General features: G+C 30.1%; 1 protein-coding gene across 1 annotated transcript in view; it reads left to right on the plus strand.

Annotated features, from left to right (window-relative positions):
- Positions 1-6,092: 6,092 nt before the first annotated feature.
- The window catches only part of LOC142350754 (uncharacterized), a 76,192-nt gene continuing 55,390 nt past the window's right edge, over positions 6,093-26,894 (plus strand). The window contains exons 1-2 of the mRNA XM_075402709.1: positions 6,093-6,248; positions 12,933-13,068. Of these exons, the coding sequence (XP_075258824.1) occupies positions 6,218-6,248; positions 12,933-13,068 (167 nt within the window). The 5' untranslated portion in view covers positions 6,093-6,217. The remainder of the gene's footprint in view (positions 6,249-12,932; positions 13,069-26,894) is intronic.

Consider the following 26,894-nt stretch of genomic DNA (forward strand, 5'->3'; position numbering starts at 1 on the left):
CATACTTTCGTGCGTTCACCAGATTTAGTTTCCTTCACCGGATTTTTGTGCTTTCATGTCCACACTTTTGTGCGTCAATCAAACTAGGATGCGATGATCCATTTTTTGTCCCCTCAAGTTCAGAAAAGAAACATTTATTCCCTTAACTATAGTTCCCTTTTCCTTGGTCCTTGCAAATATTCATACACACACACACACATACATATATATGTATATATATATATATATATATATATATATACAAAATTTTATATATATATATATATATGTATGTATAAATATATATATATATATATATATATATATATATATTTTATATATATATATATATATATATATATATACATAAAAACTTGTATATATATGTATATATATATATATATATATATATATATAAATATGCATGTATGTTGTATATATATATATATATATATATATATATATATATATGTATACATATATATTTATATATATATATATAAATATATATTTATGTATATATATGTATATATATATATATATATATATATATATATATATATATACATATATATATGAATATATATATATATATATATATATATATATATATAAATATATGAATATATATATATATATATATATATTTATATACACATATATTATGTATATATATATATATATATATATATATATATATATGCCCACATTGAATATTTGTGGGCTTTTTTTCATAAAATGATCAAATGCGATTCCATACTCGATTTCGTAGTACAATCCTGGTATGAAGGTATATATTCCTTGTTGTTCCGATCCCTCATGAAGGGGGTGGGGAAATATATACACAAATGGGTTTATTTTTGTTCAGACAATTTTGGCCGATCGATATATTCATCGTAGAGTGTTGAGACTGGTATCATTAGAAAGCTTGTTCAGCGTAGAACATGAAATTAAAAAGTTTTTTTCTTTATTTTTGTCGAGCTTTAAAATTTTGAGAAAATAGAGTGAATTCCGTTGATTTTAATCACAATATTTGGAATTTTTGAAATATTTCAAAATTCAGACTTTTTCATCACAAACAGCACAAAATAAGGTTCTTCAGTCCATTTTGATTAAATTTGCAGGAAGTGCACACCCAAACAACAAAAACAAAATATTTGTTGATTCAAAAGGGGCAATTTCTACTTCAATTTCCGTTGATAGAGTTCTGTAATTATAACTGCCATTTTTTGCTAACATTACTCGTTGATTATCTTAAACGCAGCATTTATTTTTATTTTTTAACTAATAAAATACTATATCTATGACATTCGGAAAATTAAGTGTTCTGAATGAACGAACGGCATTAGCAGTGTTAGGTTTGTTCAAATCTTAAACTCTTACAATCCCAATATAATTCGGATTGTAATCAGTGAGTCTTTTTTATGAAAGGAAATCTTTTCTACATCTTTTCTATATTAATTAGATAATAGAACAGAAAATTTCAAATCAAAGCTCACTAGTGATAGGTCCAATTGGCTCCTAGTTAGTTCCAAATTAATGTATCTAATTTATTACAACATATGGAAAACTTATGGTCGTTTTGACTTTTAAAAATATTCATTTTTAAATAAAAAATGGCTTTTCGAACTTTGCCTCCATTTTTCTCATACTTTGGTCAACTTGTAGCTAAGTGTCAGCGATGAAAGAAACCTTTTTCTTTCTACTGAATTAAAATTTAATCTTTATTGAGATTTTACGCTTTAAGTAATGGTTTTCTGGCTTTGATACTACTAGATTTTACAATTTTTTCATTTTAGGTATTTGCAATTTTTTCATGTTTTCTAGTTTTGTCGCATTATCACGTTATTGACAGTTCATATATCACATTATTGACGTGCAAAATAAAGCACAATTGATAATATTAAAATCTTTAAAGATACAGATTATGGTTTTAACGTCTTCGACACTACTTTCTCGAAGAATTTTAATGAATTTTTTTATTTTTGTCTTTAACTGTCGTTTTCACATCGTCTTTTTAGTTGTAAGAAATTCCTTATACAAGGACTCGGTTGCATTGGCTTTTTATGGAAGATGAGCCGATATTCTGATAATAGTAGATAGCTGATGGCTTTCATGACTTCGAAAACAATTGTTTTCCAAAATAAAAAAAATAGAAATTCATCTTCGCAATTTTCTTCCTTTTTTGTCCGTTTGTTACCTAGTCTCGTTAATTACCAGCCAAATTTGATGTTATTGTTGTCAGAGGAATTGTTGTAACAAAATCTAAAGTTTTAAAGAATTCGCATTGACTTTACTGGCTACAACACGGGTTTCTCACAAAAAAAAGTAAATTAATTTTTTGTTTTTGTCATATTTGACGTTCTTTTTGTAGACGTAAGACATATTCCGGATATTTGCATTTCTCAAGGGTTTCCTTTGGAAGAATAAATGCAACTATTTAATTATTTCTTTTTGTAATTAATGGCTTTCATGTCTTTGGAAAGATTTTTGTTTTCGAAAAAAAAAGGTTTGCTTAACTTTGGCAATTCTTTTCCTCTTTTGTCTACTTTTTATCTAGTTCCATTAATGAGAGGTCACATTATACATAATTGGTATTCAATAAAAGTGCAATCAAGTATAGTTTGAGGGCAAAGTATGGCTTTACGGCTTCAAAAGCGTTTTCTGCAAGTTTTAATTGACTTTTTGTTTGTTGTCTATTTGTTGTTCTTTTTGTAACCTCATAAACAATTGAATACCGACAGTTTTTAATCCCCATTCTATAGAAGCATTGGTAATTGTAAACCTATGGGATATTTTGGTTGATTTCTAATGGTTTTCATTACTTTGAATTTAATTGTTTTCAAAAATTATAAGCTAATTTTTCAACTTTCTGTTTTTATTCTTTCTTGTCTATTTGTTACCAAGTCTTATTATGGACTGGTCTCATATCTTTTTTGGCAAATAATAATTTATTTTTTTTAGTTCCAGTTTCATCTGACGCTATTTTGACTTTATTTTTAAGCTTTTTTTAAACCGGACATAAAGTTTTTGATGTAATTAATGTTTGTTGTTGTTGTTAGATTTTGCTGTTCCTCTTGACTCTCCTTCTGAGTATTGGCATATCTTATCAATCTAATGCATCCTTTTTACTCTAGTAGGTTATTTGCTTTGGAGGCTATCTTTCGTTTATATACCAATTTTTTTGGAAAATACTTGTATTTTTTTGGTTTTTCTATCTGTTCCTTATTTGGTAGACAATTAGGTCAAAATTGTAGATGAGTGGGGGTCGGAACCTTATGTGCAATCGCACATTATCGAGCCTCCTTGTTTCAATACAAAGAAATCAAACATGTTCATTTTAAGCTCCCGGGTTGAGGTGTCAACGCTAAAACTTGTTTAAAATTGTAAGAATTGCGGTGAAAACATCCCGAATGTCGTAGTGTAGTTTCTCTGAGAAAATAGTTAAAATTTCTTCGTTAAAAGCGGCGACTTTTTTCTCTGAATTCTTGTGAGACTTTCGGTATTTAGCTGTGAAATCTTTGTTTCCACCGCTTACTGATGGTAGCGGTGAATTTTCTCACCGCGTGAGCGATGAAATTAAAGACTTCACCGCTAAAAACCGCGAATATCTCAAAATTTCAGCGCATATGTTTTCCATAAAAATTGTTGAATTCAAAAGAAAAATCATAGAAGTAAGTTACAGATGGCGCAATGGCATATCAATTACAAAGCATCAGTTATCATTTTTCTTTTCATTAAGCTTTTTCTTTTCTATCAATTGGGATGAATTTTCTACTCCGTCGACTCCCACACTTTGTTCGCAGAAGTTTGTCTCTCACTGTATATAATATTCGGAATTTTTTGTGTTTCTCTCTCTCTCTCTATCTAGCAAAGGCAAGCAAAAAACGTGAGTCTTTGAGGTTTATTTGTACATTTTTTGCAAACTTTTGCGTAATCACAGTTTTAACAAGCATAGTAAAAGTATATCGGGGTTTCAAACAAATCTTCTTTTTATGGCAATGGCTTTTGTTCATCTTAATAACGAGGTGAGAAGTCTTCTTTTCATCTTTTGAGAACACATTTTTGGGAAGCTTTAATCATGCAATATTTAATTTAAAAAAGCCTTTTGTAACCTTTTTCAACGTCTGGAGGACGTAAATATTGTTCTGAATTGTTTTTGAACATAACCTTTTATATTTATTTTTAACCTTGAAAGTGTCTCAATTTTATTCCGAATTCTTAATCTTCGCGCACGATTTTGAATCCGGCTCGCACTTTTTTTGGATTACAGCTGTGATACATATCCAAAGATCATATATCTGGTGTAAATATTCGTTCACGAGAGTTGCAATCCACCACCAATCACTAAGGATGATTTTATACTCTCACATCGTTATTTTGCTCAAGCTCAAATACATCATTGGAAACAAGGTGTATCACAAACAGCTGATTATCATGTCTGAAGTTTTCGTTTAATATGTTTACACAATAAGTCCTTGTGTTTATAATTAGTGTTTGGTGAAAGATCGTGCATAGGATTAGGCGAATGATCAAGTAAGCGAAAATATTGAGCTAAAAGTTGGAGTAAATCGCGGGATCGCATTATCAGGCGACGGCTTTGGTTATCGACTTAAAAGACTTTGGCAAATTTCCAGCGCTTCAGTTGATATTCGCCAGTTTCGGCAAATTTTGCTCAAATATTCTGCTAATGGATTCAAAATTGTATTTGCTTCATCGAGTTTTCATCTAATATCAAATTGCCATGCAAAATATCTGTTTAGCAAATCAAATAAATCAATTTCTTCTACTTCGCTATATAGTTATAAATGAAAATATAGCTTCTCTACTGTCGCTCCAAAGAATTCACCAGAGTTGCGATGTTGCATTCTTCGTTTGTTCTCGTTTCAGGTAATCTTTACTGATTTAAAGAAAAACATGAATTCAAAAATGTTTTTCGATCCGGAATTATTGCTATGTTTAATATTGCGACTTTAGTAACCGCAACTTTTGATTTGATTAATTTTTAAGGTAAATTTACCTTAACTAATATAATTTACCTTAAGAGTTCAGGTTAAATTCAGGTAAAGTTAAATTCACGTGTTAGGTAAAGTTTCTGATATTTAAATTTCTGATCGTTACAGTGCTAATTTTTTTTTTGTTTAACTAACACGATAATGTTTTGATAAAGAAAAACCTAAAATTGAAACGTTTAAAGATATTAATGGCGCCAGGATGTAATTATCCAAATCAATTCACAACATTTTTATAACAATGAACTAATCATCTAATGGTGAATGCATGTATAAGAGCGGCAAAAACTTGGGTATAAACGTCAGATTTGGGAGTAAACTTACGAACAGGGTTAGACTATCAGAATATTGATAGGGAAAAGAGTTAAAAGACAGAATTTAAGCAAACCGGCTAATCTTTGCATAGATTAAAAAGAGACTGAATGTTGAGCCTATTTTCAGATAAAGTCAAAGTTTACTGACAGATGTTAGATAGAGATTATAAAAAATGATGGTTTGGCGACATTTACTGACAAAATAAATGATGTATAACAAAACTTGATAATTACATCTACTATAGAGCCATTTTTTTTGTTTCTAGCTGTTGCTCTTTGTATTTTTACCGCCATGATGGCTTTCAGTTCTTCGTCACTTCCTTGTAGTGTAGTTTTTTTCCACGTCTCATATATCTGGTGTAAATATTCGTTCACGAGAGTTGCAATCCACCACCAATCACTAAGGATGATTTTATACTCTCACATCGTTATTTTGCTCAAGCTCAAATACATCATTGGAAACAAGGTGTATCACAAACAGCTGATTATCATGTCTGAAGTTTTCGTTTAATATGTTTACACAATAAGTCCTTGTGTTTATAATTAGTGTTTGGTGAAAGATCGTGCATAGGATTAGGCGAATGATCAAGTAAGCGAAAATATTGAGCTAAAAGTTGGAGTAAATCGCGGGATCGCATTATCAGGCGACGGCTTTGGTTATCGACTTAAAAGACTTTGGCAAATTTCCAGCGCTTCAGTTGATATTCGCCAGTTTCGGCAAATTTTGCTCAAATATTCTGCTAATGGATTCAAAATTGTATTTGCTTCATCGAGTTTTCATCTAATATCAAATTGCCATGCAAAATATCTGTTTAGCAAATCAAATAAATCAATTTCTTCTACTTCGCTATATAGTTATAAATGAAAATATAGCTTCTCTACTGTCGCTCCAAAGAATTCACCAGAGTTGCGATGTTGCATTCTTCGTTTGTTCTCGTTTCAGGTAATCTTTACTGATTTAAAGAAAAACATGAATTCAAAAATGTTTTTCGATCCGGAATTATTGCTATGTTTAATATTGCGACTTTAGTAACCGCAACTTTTGATTTGATTAATTTTTAAGGTAAATTTACCTTAACTAATATAATTTACCTTAAGAGTTCAGGTTAAATTCAGGTAAAGTTAAATTCACGTGTTAGGTAAAGTTTCTGATATTTAAATTTCTGATCGTTACAGTGCTAATTTTTTTTTGTTTAACTAACACGATAATGTTTTGATAAAGAAAAACCTAAAATTGAAACGTTTAAAGATATTAATGGCGCCAGGATGTAATTATCCAAATCAATTCACAACATTTTTATAACAATGAACTAATCATCTAATGGTGAATGCATGTATAAGAGCGGCAAAAACTTGGGTATAAACGTCAGATTTGGGAGTAAACTTACGAACAGGGTTAGACTATCAGAATATTGATAGGGAAAAGAGTTAAAAGACAGAATTTAAGCAAACCGGCTAATCTTTGCATAGATTAAAAAGAGACTGAATGTTGAGCCTATTTTCAGATAAAGTCAAAGTTTACTGACAGATGTTAGATAGAGATTATAAAAAATGATGGTTTGGCGACATTTACTGACAAAATAAATGATGTATAACAAAACTTGATAATTACATCTACTATAGAGCCATTTTTTTTGTTTCTAGCTGTTGCTCTTTGTATTTTTACCGCCATGATGGCTTTCAGTTCTTCGTCACTTCCTTGTAGTGTAGTTTTTTTCCACGTCTCGTCGCTCAAAATTTCTGAAGATATTATTGTCTCTCGATCTAGACAATTACGTTTAACTATGTTCCAATCAAGTACCCTATGGTCGGGTTTACATGCTATGTTCTTTAAAGGAGTTTTCGCCGGTCTATGGAATTGAATGTTAAATGGGGAGAATTTAATAGAGCGTTGTTCGGATTTTATTCATAGGCAGATAATCGTTTTAGTGTTTTCTAGAGATCTGTCCGCCTGTTCAGTAATTCAATAGTAGACCTATGCTTCAATGGTGATTTGGAGGGGCTTTGATAATAGTGATGTTAATTTTTCGCAAATACTTTTACACTGTTAATTACTAAGCAATGTGCTTGGTCTAGGCGTATTTTTTGAGGTACTGAACGAGTATATATAAATTCAACGAGAAATTCTAGTACATTGTCAGTCGAAGTTAACATATACATTTTTGCGTGGGTTTTTTGCTGAATCTGTCAATGGCTATAAATATTTAAAACTCGTTACCTATATCATACAAAATGGGGCCCGCAAAGCCGATTAGTACTTCTTCTGTCGTACACAATCTGAGCTGTATTTTGTGTACTCTATTGTGAGGTTCGAGTTAGCTTTTACTTTTAAGAGGAGATTTTGCCCTGCGCGTTTGCTTAGCAAAATAGAACTCAGTTATTCGCTTAACGGTTCAACTTATCAGTCCTGGTTCACGATGCCTTTGAGTGGAGACGAGCGGCGGAAATTAAATGTTAAATTGAGACACTGTACTCGAGAGGCAAAATTAAGAGAAACTTAGCAGCAGCTGAAAGTTATGAAGCGAAAGTTGTTCCCATAGCTCTTGATACGAGGCACATGATAGGTACATGAAAGAACAGTAAATGATACGGGACGTTATGGAACAAGTTTGAATTCTGAAAACTTAACCTTCAAACAAGTTTAGTACATTGTTTTAAATTTTACTGCATCAGATTAAGTATAAAGGATATCATGTATGACTTTTTCCCTTTTTTATCAGAATTCAAATTGCACATATTAAAATTTTTAACAAGGATATTGATATATTATTAAAAATTATTCACCCGCTAAATAAAACTATAAATATATGCACTGGCTATGAATAGCTAGTGAAAGGTAGTAGAGGGTATTAAAAACAAACTCTATTTAACATGGAAGAAAGATGGAGCTGCTCTTACCGAGACTAACTAACATGTCGACAGCTGTGATTTAAAAATGCATAGTTCGAAAGTTCACTGATATTTTGTCAAAACAAAAAATTACAAAGTTATAAGAACCATTAGATATCAGTTCAAAGTACGGTATTATTTTATTTTGTACCAAATAAAGAAGCTAATTGGATTGTTTCATTATTGAGATTAAATCATGGGTCTTCAAGAAGAAAACTGCAAGCAAAACACAAGAACTCAACTCATTTTTTAAAAATGCTCTGTCGGTGCTTTAATCCACTTCAGTTCTTACTCAAAAACTAAATTGTGATGTTCATTGGAGCTTAATTTTTCGTACACTGACTTATTTCAATTGAATTGAATCTTAGTATGAATTCTTCTCATTCACTAATTAACATGATAACTAAAAACAACAACTGATTGAGATGCACTTCCTTTAGAATACATTTGGGCTCGTTCTTAACGAGACTAAGTGTAAGACTACAAAAAACAATGAAGATGTACAAATCGCAAAATTCAATGGACTATTTTCTGAAAACAGTGTTGAAGCCAATGGAACTATGACATATTTGGTACCATTAAAAACTTTGATCAAGTGAATGTGATTCATTTTTTCTTAGTCTCATTTGATCAACAATCGGTGGTGTTTGTAAAGGGTGTACGTGAAAAAGAGAAATCAATTTTGATTTATCGACCATTAAAGAAAAATCATAGTTTTTATGAAAACAAATTGTCCAAGTCTTTAAAACATCAGTGAAAAAAATATAACCAACAAATACAGTAAGGTTTGCTCCATTGATTGGTTGGTAGTTCCGGTCGATAACAAAATCCAATGAAGTTAAATCATGTCGAAAAAAGTTTTAAGTTGCATGGCGAAAAAAAAATTCTAAGGTGCAAATTTTTTATCTGAAAGTCTTTAAAAACAATAGGAAAATATTCAAGTGGTTAATTTATACATCCAAAGTAAGCCATTGAGATCTTTCAAGATCTGGAATTTTTGAAATTTTTTTAATTTGATGATGAGATCTTTCTACAAATTTAACAATAGCTTTAAGATTTTGCTTTTCCCATTCTTTAGACGTCATTCGGACCTGTCATTAATGTAATAATTTGACAAGCAATCAATTATGAGCCTAAAGAATGGGCAAATATGCAAAACTCACAAGGTTTTTTTAACAACTCGTATTACCAATGCAGAGAACCATTAGTTAAAATTAAAACCATCATTGAAAGAAATATTTATTTCAAATTGAAAAAAGATGGAGCTGCCATTACTGAGACTACACCCACAGGCCGACAGTGGTATGATATGAAAACGCACAGTTCAAAGATTGACTGATATATTCTCAAAACAAAAAAAGTAATAAGATGCAATAGATATCAATTCAGGAAGGTTTATTTTTGTTTGTATCGAATAAAAAACCCATTAAAGGCCTTATGTCATGTGTTTGCAAAACGAACAAAAAGTAAACCCAAAAAGCAACAATTCAATACAAGTGTTTTAAAAGCGTTTGCTCTACCCTTAGTACCTTTGAGCTCACACTCAAAAACTTATGTGTTATATTCATTGAAGCTCATTTTCTTGTACAGGGACTTGTTTCAATTGGGTTGATTCTTAATGAGATTTCCTTTAGACACTAATTAACATGAAAAAGTTTTTTGCAAATTCAAAGTAACAAGGTGGAGGATCATTAGTTAAAATTCAAACCGTTGTAGAAATAATTATCTTTTTCACAAGGAGAAAAGATGGAGCTGCCATTTCTGAGACAAACCCACACGTCTGCAGTAGTATGATATGAAAATGCATGGTTCAAATGTTCAATGATTTTTTCTCAAAATAAACAAATACAAAGTAATTAGGGTCATTAGATATCAATATGAATCAAGGTATATTTTTGCTTGCACCAAATAAAGAAACCAATTGCATGTTTTGATTAGTGAGACTAAATCATGGGTTTGCAAAACGAACAGAGAGCGCAAGCAAAACATAAGAAATCATTTCAAGTTTTTTAGCACGATCTGCCGTAGCCTTAATATATTTGAGCTCATTCTCAAAAGCTAATATGTTATGTTCGTTAGAGCGCATTTTCTTGTACAGGGACTTGCTTTAATTCAATTGATTCTTGATTCAATTATAAATTTTGTCACAAATTATCATTGAAAAATTTGCCATTATATTTCGACAGAAAAGATCGATTCCCGTAGCCTTAATATATTTGAGCTCATTCTCAAAAGCTAATATGTTATGTTCGTTAGAGCGCATTTTCTTGTACAGGGACTTGCTTTAATTCAATTGATTCTTGATTCAATTATAAATTTTGTCACAAATTATCATTGAAAAATTTGCCATTATATTTCGACAGAAAAGATCGATTCCCAAAAAAATTGGGATGTCTTTTTATTATAAGAGTCCACGAAGAGAACAAAACTGGCAGTGATACAGCTGCACGTCCCTATAGTCACTTATTTGTTCCAAAAATTGCAAATTAAAAAGTTAGGCAAATTATATCTTTCCATATATTAAAATTAAATGATGCGTTTTGGATACATATCAAGTTAAATTAGCGACAACCGGCCAAAATTTTAATTCAAAAAGACCCCTATAGAAAGATGCACAAAATTTAGCTTTTTTTTCAAAAGCTGAATGAATTGATTACAGCAGTTTTCAGGTCTCTACTACTGACAAACATAAACAAAGGGGGGTATAAAAGCATATCAGGCAACGCTTTTGATGGGAAAACCTGAAAGATAGCAAAAAAACTCGGATCAAGATACTCAGCCACCCTCCCCTAACTTTAGAGCTATAACGAATCACATTAGTCTTTTCAACAATTTCGATCAGAGTTAACCAGAATTGAGGTGAAATTACGGCAAATGTGCACAAAAACAACGGAAATCGGTCTATTCCTCACAAAACTTCAATACCCGATATCTCCCCGGAAAAACAAAATTTAGAGAAAATCTTTAATAGTATATTCTACGCAGGGCGGGCTTTTCAATGATACCATATATAACTATCTACTGTGAACATGGCGATCGAAGAAAATTGACTGTACGAAAAAACCCCATATGAGTATTTATTTCCACCCTCCCACTAATGTGGGGTCGGTTAGCGATGATCTCCAGGGTTGAGGTTGTGTCCTAAAGAAAATGCAGGAATTGCGGTGAACAGGGTTTAAAAAAACTTTATCACCGCAAAGGGCCCATAAAAGTGGTGAATGCTGCAAAATTTTGTAAGATTAGCGTTTTTAGCGTTGAATTTTTGTAAGAATTTGCTATTTTCAGCGGTGAATTTTCTATTTTTGGGTTTTATCAATGGAGGTATCCCTTGATCAAACCCATTGAAAAAGGAAACTGCCGTACACGGTTTCGAACCTCTCAGCTCCTGTATGTCAACAACTTCTTGTTCCCTTTGCCGCATCTGTCACAATTCTACAATAGTGCACCTGAAAATAAATCAGATTCAATACACGATATGGAAAACAAATGTTTAGAAGTTTTGGTCATATTTAATGTTTTTAGCGGTGAATTTTTGATTTCACCGTTTAAGCGATAAAAAGGAAAAATCACTGTTACGATTGGGAAGCGGTGAAACTAAAAATTTCACCAATAAAAACCAAAAATCTTACAAAAACTTACCGCAAAAAAGTTTAGAGCGATTTTTAGCGGTAACATTATGTAACATGTGCATTTTTTGGGGGTGAATATTTTCTCACCACTTTCAACGATGAAAATACACATTTTCCAGAAAAACTATTCCAATTAAATTCGATGTTACAGACTTACCATACATAGAGGATCCCTGACAATCAGTTTGAATTGATATGGTAATTATGTCGGCTTCTTGTTCCGAATAAATCCATTTTTTTCCCAAAACTTTATTCGCTTTTCTGCTACTGAAAATGAATGAAAATCTCATTTTTTCACAGAAGCTGCATCGAATTTTGTTGAGGTTGATTATTTTATTTTTGATCTCATTAGGCTGTAACGCATCTCTGACGTATCTCATCGCAGAGGCTGTAACGAAATACCTTTTTTTGAGAATTATGAACGGAAAACCAATTTTTAAATGACCTTTGCTTCTACTACTGCCATATGCGCATTTCAGTGAGGTTTGTTGTAAAAGTGGTGAAAATCTTTTAACGCTATCAACGCATTCTCTTCAATTACTACATAGTTTCATTTAAATTCGCCTCGATAGAAACTTGAGCACATTTAGCGGTGAAACTTTGTGTGCTTTGAGTTTTTAGCGGTCATTTTTTTCACCGCTCTCAACGCACTCACCGCTATTCTTACATCTCTTTTACACTAAATTCTGCGATAGAGATTTTTGGTATACTTAGCAATGAATATTTGTAAAATTTGCAAGACTTAGCGGCGAATTTTTTATTTCCACCGCATTCGCCGCATTCAACGCTAAAAATCGCAATTCTCACATCTTTTCACCGTATTCACCGCGACTCTTTTTTACCGATTTTTATCGTTGACAATTCGACCCGGGTTACAGTGATAGAGATTTCGATGTTTGTCCAGTTGAAACCAAAAACACAGCGTCGCCCATTTGTTTTGACGTCTATTTAATCTCCGCAGTAGTTTTCCTGAACTTTTTAACACTCGCAAAAAGTACTTGTTTATTTTGAGATTTGAAACGATTAATATTATTAGTCCTAGGCAAAGCAAATTGATAAAGGTCTATAGTTAAAAAAACAAATCAAATAATAATGTACAGTTCTTTTAGCGGTTTTTATGTGTTGGTGGGGCGTAGATGCAAGCAGCATCAGTTTCAACTCAAGCAACTTGCCAAATATTGAATCTCTAGTCTTCTGGGTCTCAAATGGACTGGAAACTTTCGGGAAAAAGTGTAGGCAGCACAGGTAATTATACTGACCCCGGGGTCTACTTTTATTCTGCATCTAGTTGCTTTTGATCCTTAACATTACAATTTTTCTTTCGACTAATAAGAGAACTTCTGTTGAACAGATTTTCTACAACTCCTGAGAGGAAAAATGTTTGTTATTGTAGATCTCACATTACGACGCAGAGGTATACCCCAAATTTCCGCCTTAGTAAAATTGGCTCAAAAATTAGATCCATGCAATGAACGAAATTAGGAGACATCCTTTGTATTTTACTTTTCGCGAAAGGGGTTCCGCCAGTTTTGCGAAATAAACAAAAATTTGGTGCGAAAAGTAGTTTACAAATCTTGTAGCACATTTCCGCTCAATTTAGGTAACTATTATTCGCGCGCATTTTAAGCAGGCAATAAGAACTTTAATGAAGATTTAATTGAAGCTTTCAAAGCTTTAAAGTGCTTTAAATACATGCAACCACAAAAACTGATTTTTTTTCCGAAAAAGCCCTTGCACATCAAAGGCTTTGTATATCAATGTGGGACAGGCCGATTTCAATAAGTAGCAATAAATAGTACTAATAAGTAGTAATAAGTAGTAAAAAAGTACTAAAAGTAGTAATAAATTAGTAATAAAATACTACTAGTAGTAATAAGTTAGGCTTAAATAAATAAGTAGTAATTAAAATAGGCTTAATTGCGGATTACATGCGAAATCGAGCTAAATTGCTTGCGAAAAACCGATATATAAATCCATTTTGCCGGTTTTTGCTAAAGTAGCTATTTTCCGCAAAATTTTTCCACTTTCAATGTACTAACATAGTAAAAACGAACACGAGATACACGCATCGGGCATATCTGTCCGTGACGATTTGGGTATACCTCTGCGTCCTAATGCAGATTTCTTGGGTATATTCTTTAAAACGCATCCTATTTTTGCAATCGCAAATAATGTTTTAACCGCTTTCAATTCCCAGCAGGACGGTTTTCTATATCATATCTTATTCTGCAAGAAAAAAATGAGCAAAAAAATTTAAGTTATATCATATGATATTATGTTTTTCCTGCAGAATAAGATATGATAAGGAAAAAAGTCCTGCTATCGCTTTTAAAACTGCTGTAAAAAACGATATTAAATAATTAAACCGGCAGTTCTTTTCACCTTCGCCCTTTTAGAAAGTTTTGTAAAAAAAATTATTGTTTTCATGAGCAAAATATTCGATTATCAGGTAAAATTTCTTTCTTTCCTGGAGTTTTCTATCAACTTCTTTGCTTTTGTATGCATCAAAAAAACTTCATAACAATCAGCTACTCTGTAAAAAACAATAAAATAATAATAATAAAAATATTAATAAAAACAATAATAATAATAAAAGCAACAATATTAATAATAATATTAATATTAATAATATAATAATAACATTAATAATAACAATAATAATAATAATAATAATAATAATAATAATGATAATAATAATAATAATAATAATAATAATAATAATAATAATAATATTAATAATAATAATAATAATAATAATAATAATAATAATAATAATAATAGTAATAGTAATAGTAATAATAATAATAAAAATAATAATAAGAAAAATAATGAAATTAATAATAATAATAATAATAATAATAATAATAAGAAGAAGAATAATAAAAAATAATAATAACAACAATGATAATAATAATAATAGTAATAATAATTATACCAATAAAAATCATAGCAAGAATAAAAACTTCTAATGTAATAAGATTAATAATAATAATAATATTAAAAAGAATAATAACAAGGAAACAACTACTACTAATACTATTTTTAAAAATAATCATAATAATGAATGTAATAACAATAATAATATTAATAACAATAATAATAATAATAAGAATAATAATAATAATAATAATAATAATAAAAATAATAATAATAATAATAATAATAATAATATTAATAATAATGATAATAATAATAGTAATAATAATAATAATAATAATAATAATAATAATAATAAAAAATAACAATACTAATAATAATTATAAAAATAATATTAGTAGTATTAATAATTTTTATGATAGTAATAATTATGATATTAATAATAAAAATAATAATTAGAATAATAATAAAAATAATAATAAGAATAATATAATAATATTAATAATAAAAATTTTAGTGATAACAATATTAATATTTCTAATAATCATAACAATAAGAATAATAGTAGTAATAAACATAATAATAATAACAATAATAATTTCAAAAATAAAAATAATAATAATAATAATAATAATAATAATAATTATAAAAATATTAATAAAAATGATAATAATATTAATAATAATAATAATAATAATAATAATAATAATAATAATAATAATAATAATAATAATAATAATAATAATAATAGTAATGATACTAATAATAACATTGTAACGATAATAAAAATAGTAAAAATAATAATAATAATAATAATAATAATAATAATAATAATAATAATAATAATAATAATAATAATAAACGGTCTCAAATATTAAGAATAATACCAATAATAATATTAACAATAATAACAAATCTAATAATAGTAACAAAAATAATAATAACAATACTGATGATAATAAAAATAATAATAATAGTATTAATAATAATAATATTAATAATAATAATAAAGATAATAATTATAACAATATTTATAATAAGAGTAAGAACATTAATAATAATAATAATAATAATAATAATAATAATAATAATAATAATAATAATAATAGTAATGATAATAACAATAATAATAATAATAATAATAATAATAATAATAATAATAATAATAATAATAATAATAATAATAATAATAATAATAATAATAATAAGAATAATAATAATAATAATAATAATAAAACTAATAATAATAATAATAATAATAATAATAATAAAAATAAGAATAATAATAATAATAATAATAATATTAATAATAATAATAATAAGAAGAATAATAGTTATAAACATAATATTAGTAGTATTAATAATAATTATGATAGTAATAATTATGATATTAATAATATAATAAAAATTAGAATAATAAAAAAAAATACTAATAAGAATACTAATAATAATAATAATAATAATAAAAATAATAATAATAATAATAATAATAATAATAATAATAATAATAATAATAATAATAATAGTAATAGCAATAATAATATTTCTAATAATCATAACAATAAGAATATTAGTAGTAATCAACATAATAATAATAACAATAATAATTTCAAAAATAAAAATAAAAATAATAATAATAATAATAATAATAATAATAATAATAATAAAAATAATATAAATAAAAATACTAATATTAATAGTAATGATACTAATAATACTAATAATAGCATTGTAACGATAATACTAATAATAGCATTGTAACGATAATAAAAATAATAATAATGATAATAATAATAATAATAATAATAATAATAATGATAATAATAAAAATAATAATAATAATAAAAATAATAATAATAATAAACGGTCTTAATAATAATAATAATACCAATAATAATATTAACAATAATAATAAATCTAATAATAGTAACAGAAATTATAATAATAATATTAATAATAATAAAAATAATAATAATAATAATAATAATAATAATAATAATAATAATGATAATAATAATAATAATAACAATAATAATTATAAAAACAATTATAATAATATTAATAATAATAATAATAATAATAATAAAAATATTAACAATATTTATAATAATAGTAAGAACATTAATAATAATAATATTAATAATAATAATAATAACAATAAAAATAATAATAATATTAATAATAATAATAATAATAATAATATTAACAATAATAACAAATCTAATAATAGTAACAAAAATAATAATAACAATACTGATGATAATAAAAATAATAATAATAGTATTAATAATAATAATATTAATAATAATAATAAAGATAATAATTATAACAATATTTATAATAAGAGTAAGAACATTAATAATAATAATAATAATAATAATAATAATAATAATAATAATAATAATAATAATAATAATAATAGTAATGATAATAACAATAATAATAATAATAATAATAATAATAATAATAATAATAATAATAATAATAATAATAATAATAATAATAATAATAATAATAATAATAATAAGAATAATAATAATAATAAGAATAATAATAATAATAATAATAATAATAATAATAATAATAATAATAATAAGAAGAATAATAGTTATAAAAATAATATTAGTAGTATTAATAAAAATTATGATAGTAATAATTATGATATTAATAATATAATAAAAATTAGAATAATAAAAAAATACTAATAAGAATACTAATAATAATAATAATAATAATAATAATAAAAATAATAATAATAATAATAATAATAATAATAATAATAATAATAATAATAATAATAATAATAATAATAGTAATAGCAATAATAATATTTCTAATAATCATAACAATAAGAATATTAGTAGTAATCAACATAATAATAATAACAATAATAATTTCAAAAATAAAAATAAAAATAATAATAATAATAATAATAATAATAATAATAATAAGAATAATATAAATAAAAATACTAATATTAATAGTAATGATACTAATAATACTAATAATAGCATTGTAACGATAATACTAATAATAGCATTGTAACTATAATAAAAATAATAATAATGATAATAATAATAATAATAATAATAATAATAATAATAAAAATAGTAATAATAATAATAATAATAATAATAATAATAATAATAATAATAATAAACGGTCTTAATAATAATAATAATACCAATAATAATATTAACAATAATATTAAATCTAATAAGAGTAACAAAAATAATAATAATAATATTAATAATAATAAAAATAATAATAATAATAATAATAATAATAATAATAAAAATAATAACAATAATAATTATAAAAACAATTATAATAATATTAATAATAATAATAATAATAATAATAATAATAATAAAAATATTAACAATATTTATAATAATAGTAAGAACATTAATAATAATAATATTAATAATAATAATAATAACAATAAAAATAATAATAATATTAATAATAATAATAATAATAATAATAATTGTGGTGAGACACCTACTCACACTGCAACCAAGCACTAAAAGTATTAATATGAACTCGTACAAAAGACTAACTATGTTACTATATTATTATTGTTCGTAGTTGAAAATGCGTTGCACGCTTTGTTACTTCAGTTACTGGTTGTACCAGTCTTCATTCGAATGCTCCAAACGGAGCGCAAGTGAGAAGCGCACTTGGTGTCTAGAGAAAACCTGAACAAGAATAGAAAGTTAATTCTTATCGCGCTAGCCTTTTACAGCCTTAAGCCTAGCATCTCAACAATCTGCACAGCGAGACTTTGTGCTTACAACATGGCGCAGTCAGCAGCTGCTGTAACAATAGCACGATCCCCAGTGGGTATCCCACTTTTCTGGGAAACAGGAATCGAACCCCCAGTGGAATGGCCCATATGGGCAGCTACACTAAAACTGGCAATAATGGCCAAAAACTCCATAAACGTGGACTCACTACTGAAACACAAACCAGACACAAAAGACTTGACTTACCCCATAGAACCAACTTACGAGCCCCCAACTGAAAATGAAACACAGGCACAACACAGAGAAAGAGACCTCCGAAATAACAAGCGCAAGGTAGATTGGGACAACGATTGCAAACAGATCGCATTCAGAGGCCCTACAGTCGATGGAATACCTTGGGACGAAGCCGACCTGAAAGTGCGCAGCTTAATATACCTAAGCCTAGGAACAGAAGCCCAACGGATATATCAACAAAGATTCCCCCACTCAAACATTGAACGAATAACAGTCTTCGAACTGGCACACGAACTCTCCCTAACGTTCACACAAGCACGCAACATAACATACGACCGTTTCCTCCTTTTTACTTGCAAACAGAAACCCAACGAAAAGCTCGAAAGCTTCCATTGTCGACTAAAAGCCCTAGGCGCAAAATGCCGCCTAGGATCTGCCGAAGAGGACCTTATAAAGGACATATTTATAGCCTTTATGACCAACCCCGACATCCAGAGAGAACTCCTGATGGAAACCCGAACAGCGCAGCAAGGCCTTCAATTCGCACTCAACCGCGAAAGAGGCCAAGAGAATCAAAAAGCAATAAATTCTCAACTCAGTCGATACAACCCACACACATCGGAACAAATATCCAACATTACATTCACCCCAAGGAACAATGCAGTTATCCCAAGACCACGACCACCCACACGGAACCCACAGACCCAAAGACCAACTACCAATCCAAATCCCTGCCGACGCTGCGGACTACAATTCTCAATCGAGCACCTGCAAGTGTGCCCCGCAAAAAGAGTCCAGTGTAACCTATGTAAAAAAATAGGACACTACAGTAGAGTATGCAAATCAGCAAAAATGATGTGGCAGACACAACAAATAAAGCCACAAACAACCCCACCCCAGCAAACATTTCCACAAACTAGACGAGTCAGGAACATCAGACCCACACGGGAACAACAAGAAGAAGAACAACAACTCCAGGACACTCGAACGGAAGTGACAGACGAAACATTAGATCTCGAGAACACATTCTACATCCAGGAAGTATTCGACAGCTGGAACACAGTAAACCTTGTACACCCAAAGAACTTCGTCAACGTACACCCACAAAAACTATCCCCAAACATCTCAGATGAAATCTGGATCAAAACATCCACAGACACTTTCGAGACAAACTGGCTCGCGGACACAGGTAGCCCCCGAAGCTTCATCTGTAAAACGGAAGCAGACAGGATAATTAAAAGGTGCAAAACAGCCAAATGGAAGGAACCAACCAACAGCCAGACCCAGTATAGATGCTTCAACAACATAGAGATCCCTATAACGGGGATCATACAAATGAATCTCCGATCGGGACTCCGAGAAGCAACAAACAACGAAATCCTGGTGGTCAACGCAAACACCGTGAACCTGATGGGAAGAGACATATTGGGGAAACTTGGATTCGCCCTCTCACAAAATAAAGGTACAAACATTAACAACATAAATTCGGACGATAGATTAGAAATAAAAATCATAAAGAAATTTCCTCACCTATGCTCTCGGCTGGGAAAATCCAAAAACCACATTGCCAAATCAACGCTAAAACAAGACATTTCACCGTACCAACACAAAGGTCGAAGAGTCCCGCTCCACTTAACGGAAAAAGTAGATAAGGAAATACAACACCTACTTAACACAAAACAAATAATAAAACTAGAAAAGTGCTCCGACCAGGTCTTTATAAGCCCCGTAGTAATAACAGTCAAACATGACCAATCCATCAAACTAGCACTAGACTCAAAGCTACTGAACGATGCAATCGACAAAAATAAATATCAAATGCAATCCATCGACAACCTTATGGACTCAGTCGCCAAATATATCTCAGACAACAAGAATAAACAAGGCAATTTCCTATTTTCGAAAGTCGATTTAAAATATGCATACAGCCAAATCCCACTACATCCCGAAATTAGAAAACACTGTAACTTCAATATCCTAGGGGGCAAATCAACCGGCACATATCAATTCGTAAATGGATTCTACGGTCTAAGTGATATGCCTGCCACATTCCAAAAAACATTGGACAAAACTCTCGAAAACATCAACAACAAATTCAACTTTTTAGACGACATACTAATCATAACAAAAGAATCCACACTTGACCATGAACAAGACATATATAAGGTCTTATCCAGACTAGACAAAGAAAATCTAGCCATCAAATTAGAAAAATGCGGATTCTCCAAATCTTCAATAACATGGCTAGGCTATAAAATCACCCAATCGGGAACCTCCCCCACAGTAAAAAAGACAGACTCCATAATGAACCTAAAACCGCCTAAAACACTAAAACAACTTCGTTCCCTTATGGGCTCAATTCACCAACTCATTAAATTTATCCCCAACTTAGCCAACCTACTTAACCCCATAAGACCACTCCTAAAAAAAGAAAACATAACAAACAACAAAATACGTTGGGAAGAAACACATACAACAGCATTAGACAAAATAAAGGCAGAAATCTCAAAAATTACAGAGAAAAAACACTTCGACAAACATCGTAAAGCACGTCTGAAATGTGACGCAAGCCATACGGGACTTGGAGCAGTATTAGAACAGCAATACCCAGAGGGGTGGTTCCCCATAGCATACGCCAGCCGCTTCTTAAACGAAGCAGAAATGAAATATAGTACAAACGAACTAGAACTACTATCAGTAGTATGGGCAAGAAACCATTTCAAATATTACTTGCTAGGTTCAAAATTTGAATTAATCACAGACCACACAGCCCTACTTTCCGCACTCAAACCCAATCGGGCGAACAAATCACGACAAAGTCGACTGATACGCTGGGTAGACAAATTACTCCCGTACACATTTTCAATCCAACATATACCTGGGAAAGATATGGGCTTTACGGACTACTTAAGCAGAAACCCACACCAAACCCCCCCCCAATAAGCCCAGAGGATGAACTCTTCGTAATAAACAGAATCAGAGAATTTACTTTCACACTGCTTAACGAAGAACGTAAACACAAGATTTCAACCAATCAGATCGCTCCATTCGGATTAACACACAAATCACATGACGCAAACAACATCGCTCAGCGCAAGCAAAATACAGCGAACGCTTTTTGCCATTCCTCTTGCCATAAACAGTCACGCTCTTTCTCGCTTGTTAACTCTAATTCAAATCTCACATCAAAACTTTATAATTCTAAAAACAAAAACATTCAAGATCCAAAAAACATCACAATTTATTCCAACACAAATTTTCCTAAGATCCCAAACGTACAGAAAACCCCTTTACCCTCCACTCTCAACAATTACCACTTACAATACTGTCCAAAAATTAACGTAGTTACTAGAAACAGACCGAATTTAAATACATTCGACAGACAAATTACAAAACGAGCCAGAAGAAAAATTACAACAACAATGTCGCACAAACAACCTGAAAACCCCCCAACTCAAAATACCCCAACTCAAAATAGCCCAATCTCAGTGGCAACCCAAACGGACAATACACCCCCAACTTCAAACCTAGGACAAGGTCGAGAACCAATTGATGAAAATAAACATGCACCCCTATTCGAGTTCGAGAACGAAACAGCCCCAAACTACAGACTAAATCTCTCCCGTGTATTCGGCGAGGAATTCTTAGCCGAGGCTACCCTCAAAGATAAGAACCTCCAAAACATTATTCGGTTGATAAAGAACCACAATTGGGACCAACTAAAACAAGTCTCCAGATATTACTACAATCTAAGAAACGACTTAGCCGTAGCCAGATCGGGATGCCTGTTGTACGACGGCAAGCTAGTTATTCCACACCAACTACAAAATTTGATCATAAACGCGGTACACAGAACCCACCCGGGCCAAGTGGGAATGATTAGATTAGCGAATCTGATCTGGTTTCCCCAGATACACAGGACAATAGCCCTCAGGGCAGAAAACTGCAAGCAATGTTTAGACCAAGGTAAGAACCTAAAACCCATAATCAGTAAATCAAAATTAGGAACACTACCTAAGTTAAGCGAACCCAACGAAGAGCTACAATTAGACTTTGCCGGGCCCATCATAGACAAAAAAAACAATAACAATGAACATTACATACTAGCCGCGGTAGACCGATTTTCACGCTACCCATCCGCACTAGTCCACACAAGTTGCGACACACAAACGGCAATAGAATTTCTAAACCAATACTGTAAGTTCCATGGAATCCCTCGAAGCATCCGTTGCGATCAAGCGCAAGCATTCAAATTGAGAGCATTCGAAATTTACTGCAAAGACAAAAACATAAAACTAATATTTTCCCCTACGCACGACCACCGCGCTTCAGGAATGGTAGAACGTTTGATACAAACATTAAAGCGAAGACTAGCAACAATGAACATTGACCCCATATGGGATAACACAACCATAGCAGAAAAAATAACAGAAATAATTGAATCCATTAGGCTTATACCAAACAGAATCACTAAAATTGCCCCTTTCCAGGCACACTTTGGTAGACCGAAAAATACAGAATTATCTAACATCCTTACAAAACCCAACACAAAAAACCTATCATACAACAACATAAAATCATTTTACTTAGACAAACGACTACTCCAGAACCCAAGCCTGACGCCGGCCGCGATCTGGGACAGGGACACCAACTCAGAAATTAATCTGGACATACAGTACCGACAGGACGAGCCGAATTCCCAGGAAGCCCAATCGGAAGCATCCCAATCGTCGGACACCTCGGAATCAGACAACGCACCACTGTTGCCCCCCCAAAAGGGTACAATAATTCCGTCTAAATTTAAATTCCAAATAGGAGATAAGACCACAATTATTGACCAAACACGTCGAAACCTAGCACGAAAAACTATAAGAAGAAAAAACCCAGAACCACGAGGCATGCTAAAACCCCTCTGGTCCATAATACCAGACGGCACAATAGTCGATTACACCCCTCATACCATTACTATAGACACTCACAATCGCAAAAATACCGTGATACGTAACAATGACATAGCAATATCTTCAGAAACGCGCCCCGCCCCACAAGAACCAAAACTACGCCTCATAAATTTCGTTGCTTGCAAAACAATTGGGGAATATAACCGAAACAAACGTAAAATAGAAAAATTCTGTTCAGCGGAGAAAGCACAGCGGCTGAGGACACCCCAGATGGGCGAAAACCCCATAAACACAAGGCAACCCACACCTCCCAACGTGGTACAACACCACAAGCGAAAGGCCAACAACGAAGAGACAAGTTCAACAACAAAGACACAACAACTCGAAACGTCCACACCCATCGACGACACGCATCCACAACACTCTATACCAGGACCCTCATTTAAGGTATCCCCGATACTCACAAGAACAACAGGAGGAAAGAAAAAGTTCAACAAGAAATCCCCAGGGAAAGCACAAAAGGGTAAACAACCCTGCATACGGAAAAAGGCAACTGTTTCAGCAGCCAGGAGAACAGCCAACACAAAATTGACAAAAGCTAAAATTGCAGCACTGAAGCAAAGCTACGCCTACCAACTAAGCCAAAACCAAGTCAACTTCAGCGAACTTAGCAAAAAACACACGACCCGCGTGTTCAAGGAACGATCCCCAGGGCACACAAAACCATTCATAATAGCCACGTCGTCATCGGCAGCAGACTTCATGCTCACACCCAAACGGAGCACAGTTTCAACAATAGCCAAATCACCCCCTTTACGAAACACCCGAAAGTCTAAAGCAGAACCCACAGTCAAGAAGCTAAATGTAGAAAAAGCCATAGCAAATATCTCACTATCCCCACTATCCGCAACGGAAGACTCCACACAAGATCCAAAAGACAAGAACATCACAATAATCGACCTAATCGATACCTCCGAGGACAGTCCCCCACAAGTTGCTCTAAACATCAACCCGAACTACACCACTTTTGGACAAGACATAGTCATACTATCCTCAGACTCACAAGACTCATTCCACACCGCATCCGTCAACTCTGCCCCAACGCGAAACACACAGCACCCAGACTCCATGGACTGGACCCCCAACGTACCAAACCCCGATTGGAACATACACACCCAAAACATCACAACCAAGGACACTAACGAGAACTCCAATCATTAACTACACATCTGGATCCTCCAAGAGGGGGGGAATGTGGTGAGACACCTACTCACACTGCAACCAAGCACTAAAGTATTAATATGAACTCGTACAAAAGACTAACTATGTTACTATATTATTATTGTTCGTAGTTGTAAATACGTTGCACGCTTTGTTACTTCAGTTACTGGTTGTACCAGTCTTCATTCGAATGCTCCAAACGGAGCGCAAGTGAGAAGCGCACTTGGTGTCTAGAGAAAACCTGAACAAGAATAGAAAGTTAATTGTTATCGCGCTAGCCTTTTACAGCCTTAAGCCTAGCATCTCAACATGCACAGCGAGACTTTGTGCACACAACAATTATTATTATTATTATTATTATTTTTATTATTATTACTATCATTTTTATTATTATTATTATTATTATTATTATTATTATCATTATTATTATTATTATTATTATTATTATAATTATTATTATTAATATTATTTTTATTATTCATATTTTTTTATTGTTAATTTCATTACCATTATTATTATTATTATCATCATTTTTATTATTAATACTATTATTATTATTATTTTTATTATTATTATTATTAATATTATTATTATTATTATTATTATTAATATTATTATTACTATTATTATTTTTACTTTTACTATTATTTATACTTTTACTATTATCATTATTATTATTATTATTATTATTATTATTATTATTATTATTATTATTATTATTATTATTATTATTATTATTATTATTATTATTATTACTTTTATTATTTTTATTATTATTATTATTATTATTATTATTATTATTATTATTGTTATTATTATTATTATTATTATTATTATTATTATTATTATTATTATTATTATTATTATTATTATTATTATTATTATTATTATTATTATTATTATTATTATTATTATTATTATTATTATTATTATTAGTATTATTATGATTATTATTATTATCATTATTATTATTATTATTATTATTATTATTATTATTATTATTATTATTATTATTATTATTATTATTATTATTATTATTATTATTATTATTATTATGATTAATTTTATTATTATTATTATTATTATTATTATTGTTTTTATTATTATTATTATTATTATTATTATTATTTTTATTATTATTATTATTATAGATATCATTATTATTATCATTATTTTTATTATTATTGTTAATATTTTTAATATTATTTTTTTATTTTTATAATAATTATTATTCTTACTATTGTTGTTATTAATATTATTGTTATGATTATTTTTATTCTCATTATTATTATCATTCTTATTTTCATTATTATTATCTTTATTGTTGTTTATATTATTATTGTTTTTTTATATTAGTTTTATTATTGTGTTCATTGTTAAACATTACATCAATAAGAAGCCACATAGAGTATAAAGTGCTGTCATAGTTGCTCACAAAACTACATGATAACTTAAATAGTTTTTATATCAAGTAGCAAAATGGTGATCTGACGTATTCATTTGTGTTAGCTATTTGTCATGTGTTAAAGTCATGTTATCTTACCGGTGGACACGTATTGATTGGTTACAATTTCTGTTCAGTTATTGGTTACTTCAAAAAGCGCAGATCGAAATGTGAAAAAGAAGTGAAATCTAAACAAAGTACAACCAGAAAATTTGTTCCTATCGAGATTTAGTTTTTCAGCTAGGCTGGAGCGTAACATGGCGCAGCCAACAATCAAACCGCCTATATTCAGTCCAGTGTTTTGGGAATTAGAGCCCGTCGTTTCCCAGACAGGGACCACTTGGTTTTCGACATAACACCTGACTACCTATCCCACCAAGATGACCAAGACCAGCAAGAACTATTCAACACCCCCAAACGAGACGCGTAAGACATGTCATCCAAAAAGAAGAATCAAGCACCTCATTGGAACAAATTAATGAAGACAAAACAGTAGCCGCAGAACCAGCCTTCTACATACCCGAGTTAACTGGAGACAGGGTTAGTATCGATCGCATTGATGCAAAGACATTCAAAGATAAAAAAAATTGGCGACACTAAACAAGGACAACAGGGGTGTAATTTGGATTAGTTTACTGATTCACA

The sequence above is a fragment of the Convolutriloba macropyga genome, chromosome 12 (genome assembly GCF_964194025.1).
Source record: "Convolutriloba macropyga chromosome 12, txConMacr16.3, whole genome shotgun sequence".
NCBI classification, from domain to species: Eukaryota; Metazoa; Xenacoelomorpha; order Acoela; family Convolutidae; genus Convolutriloba; species Convolutriloba macropyga.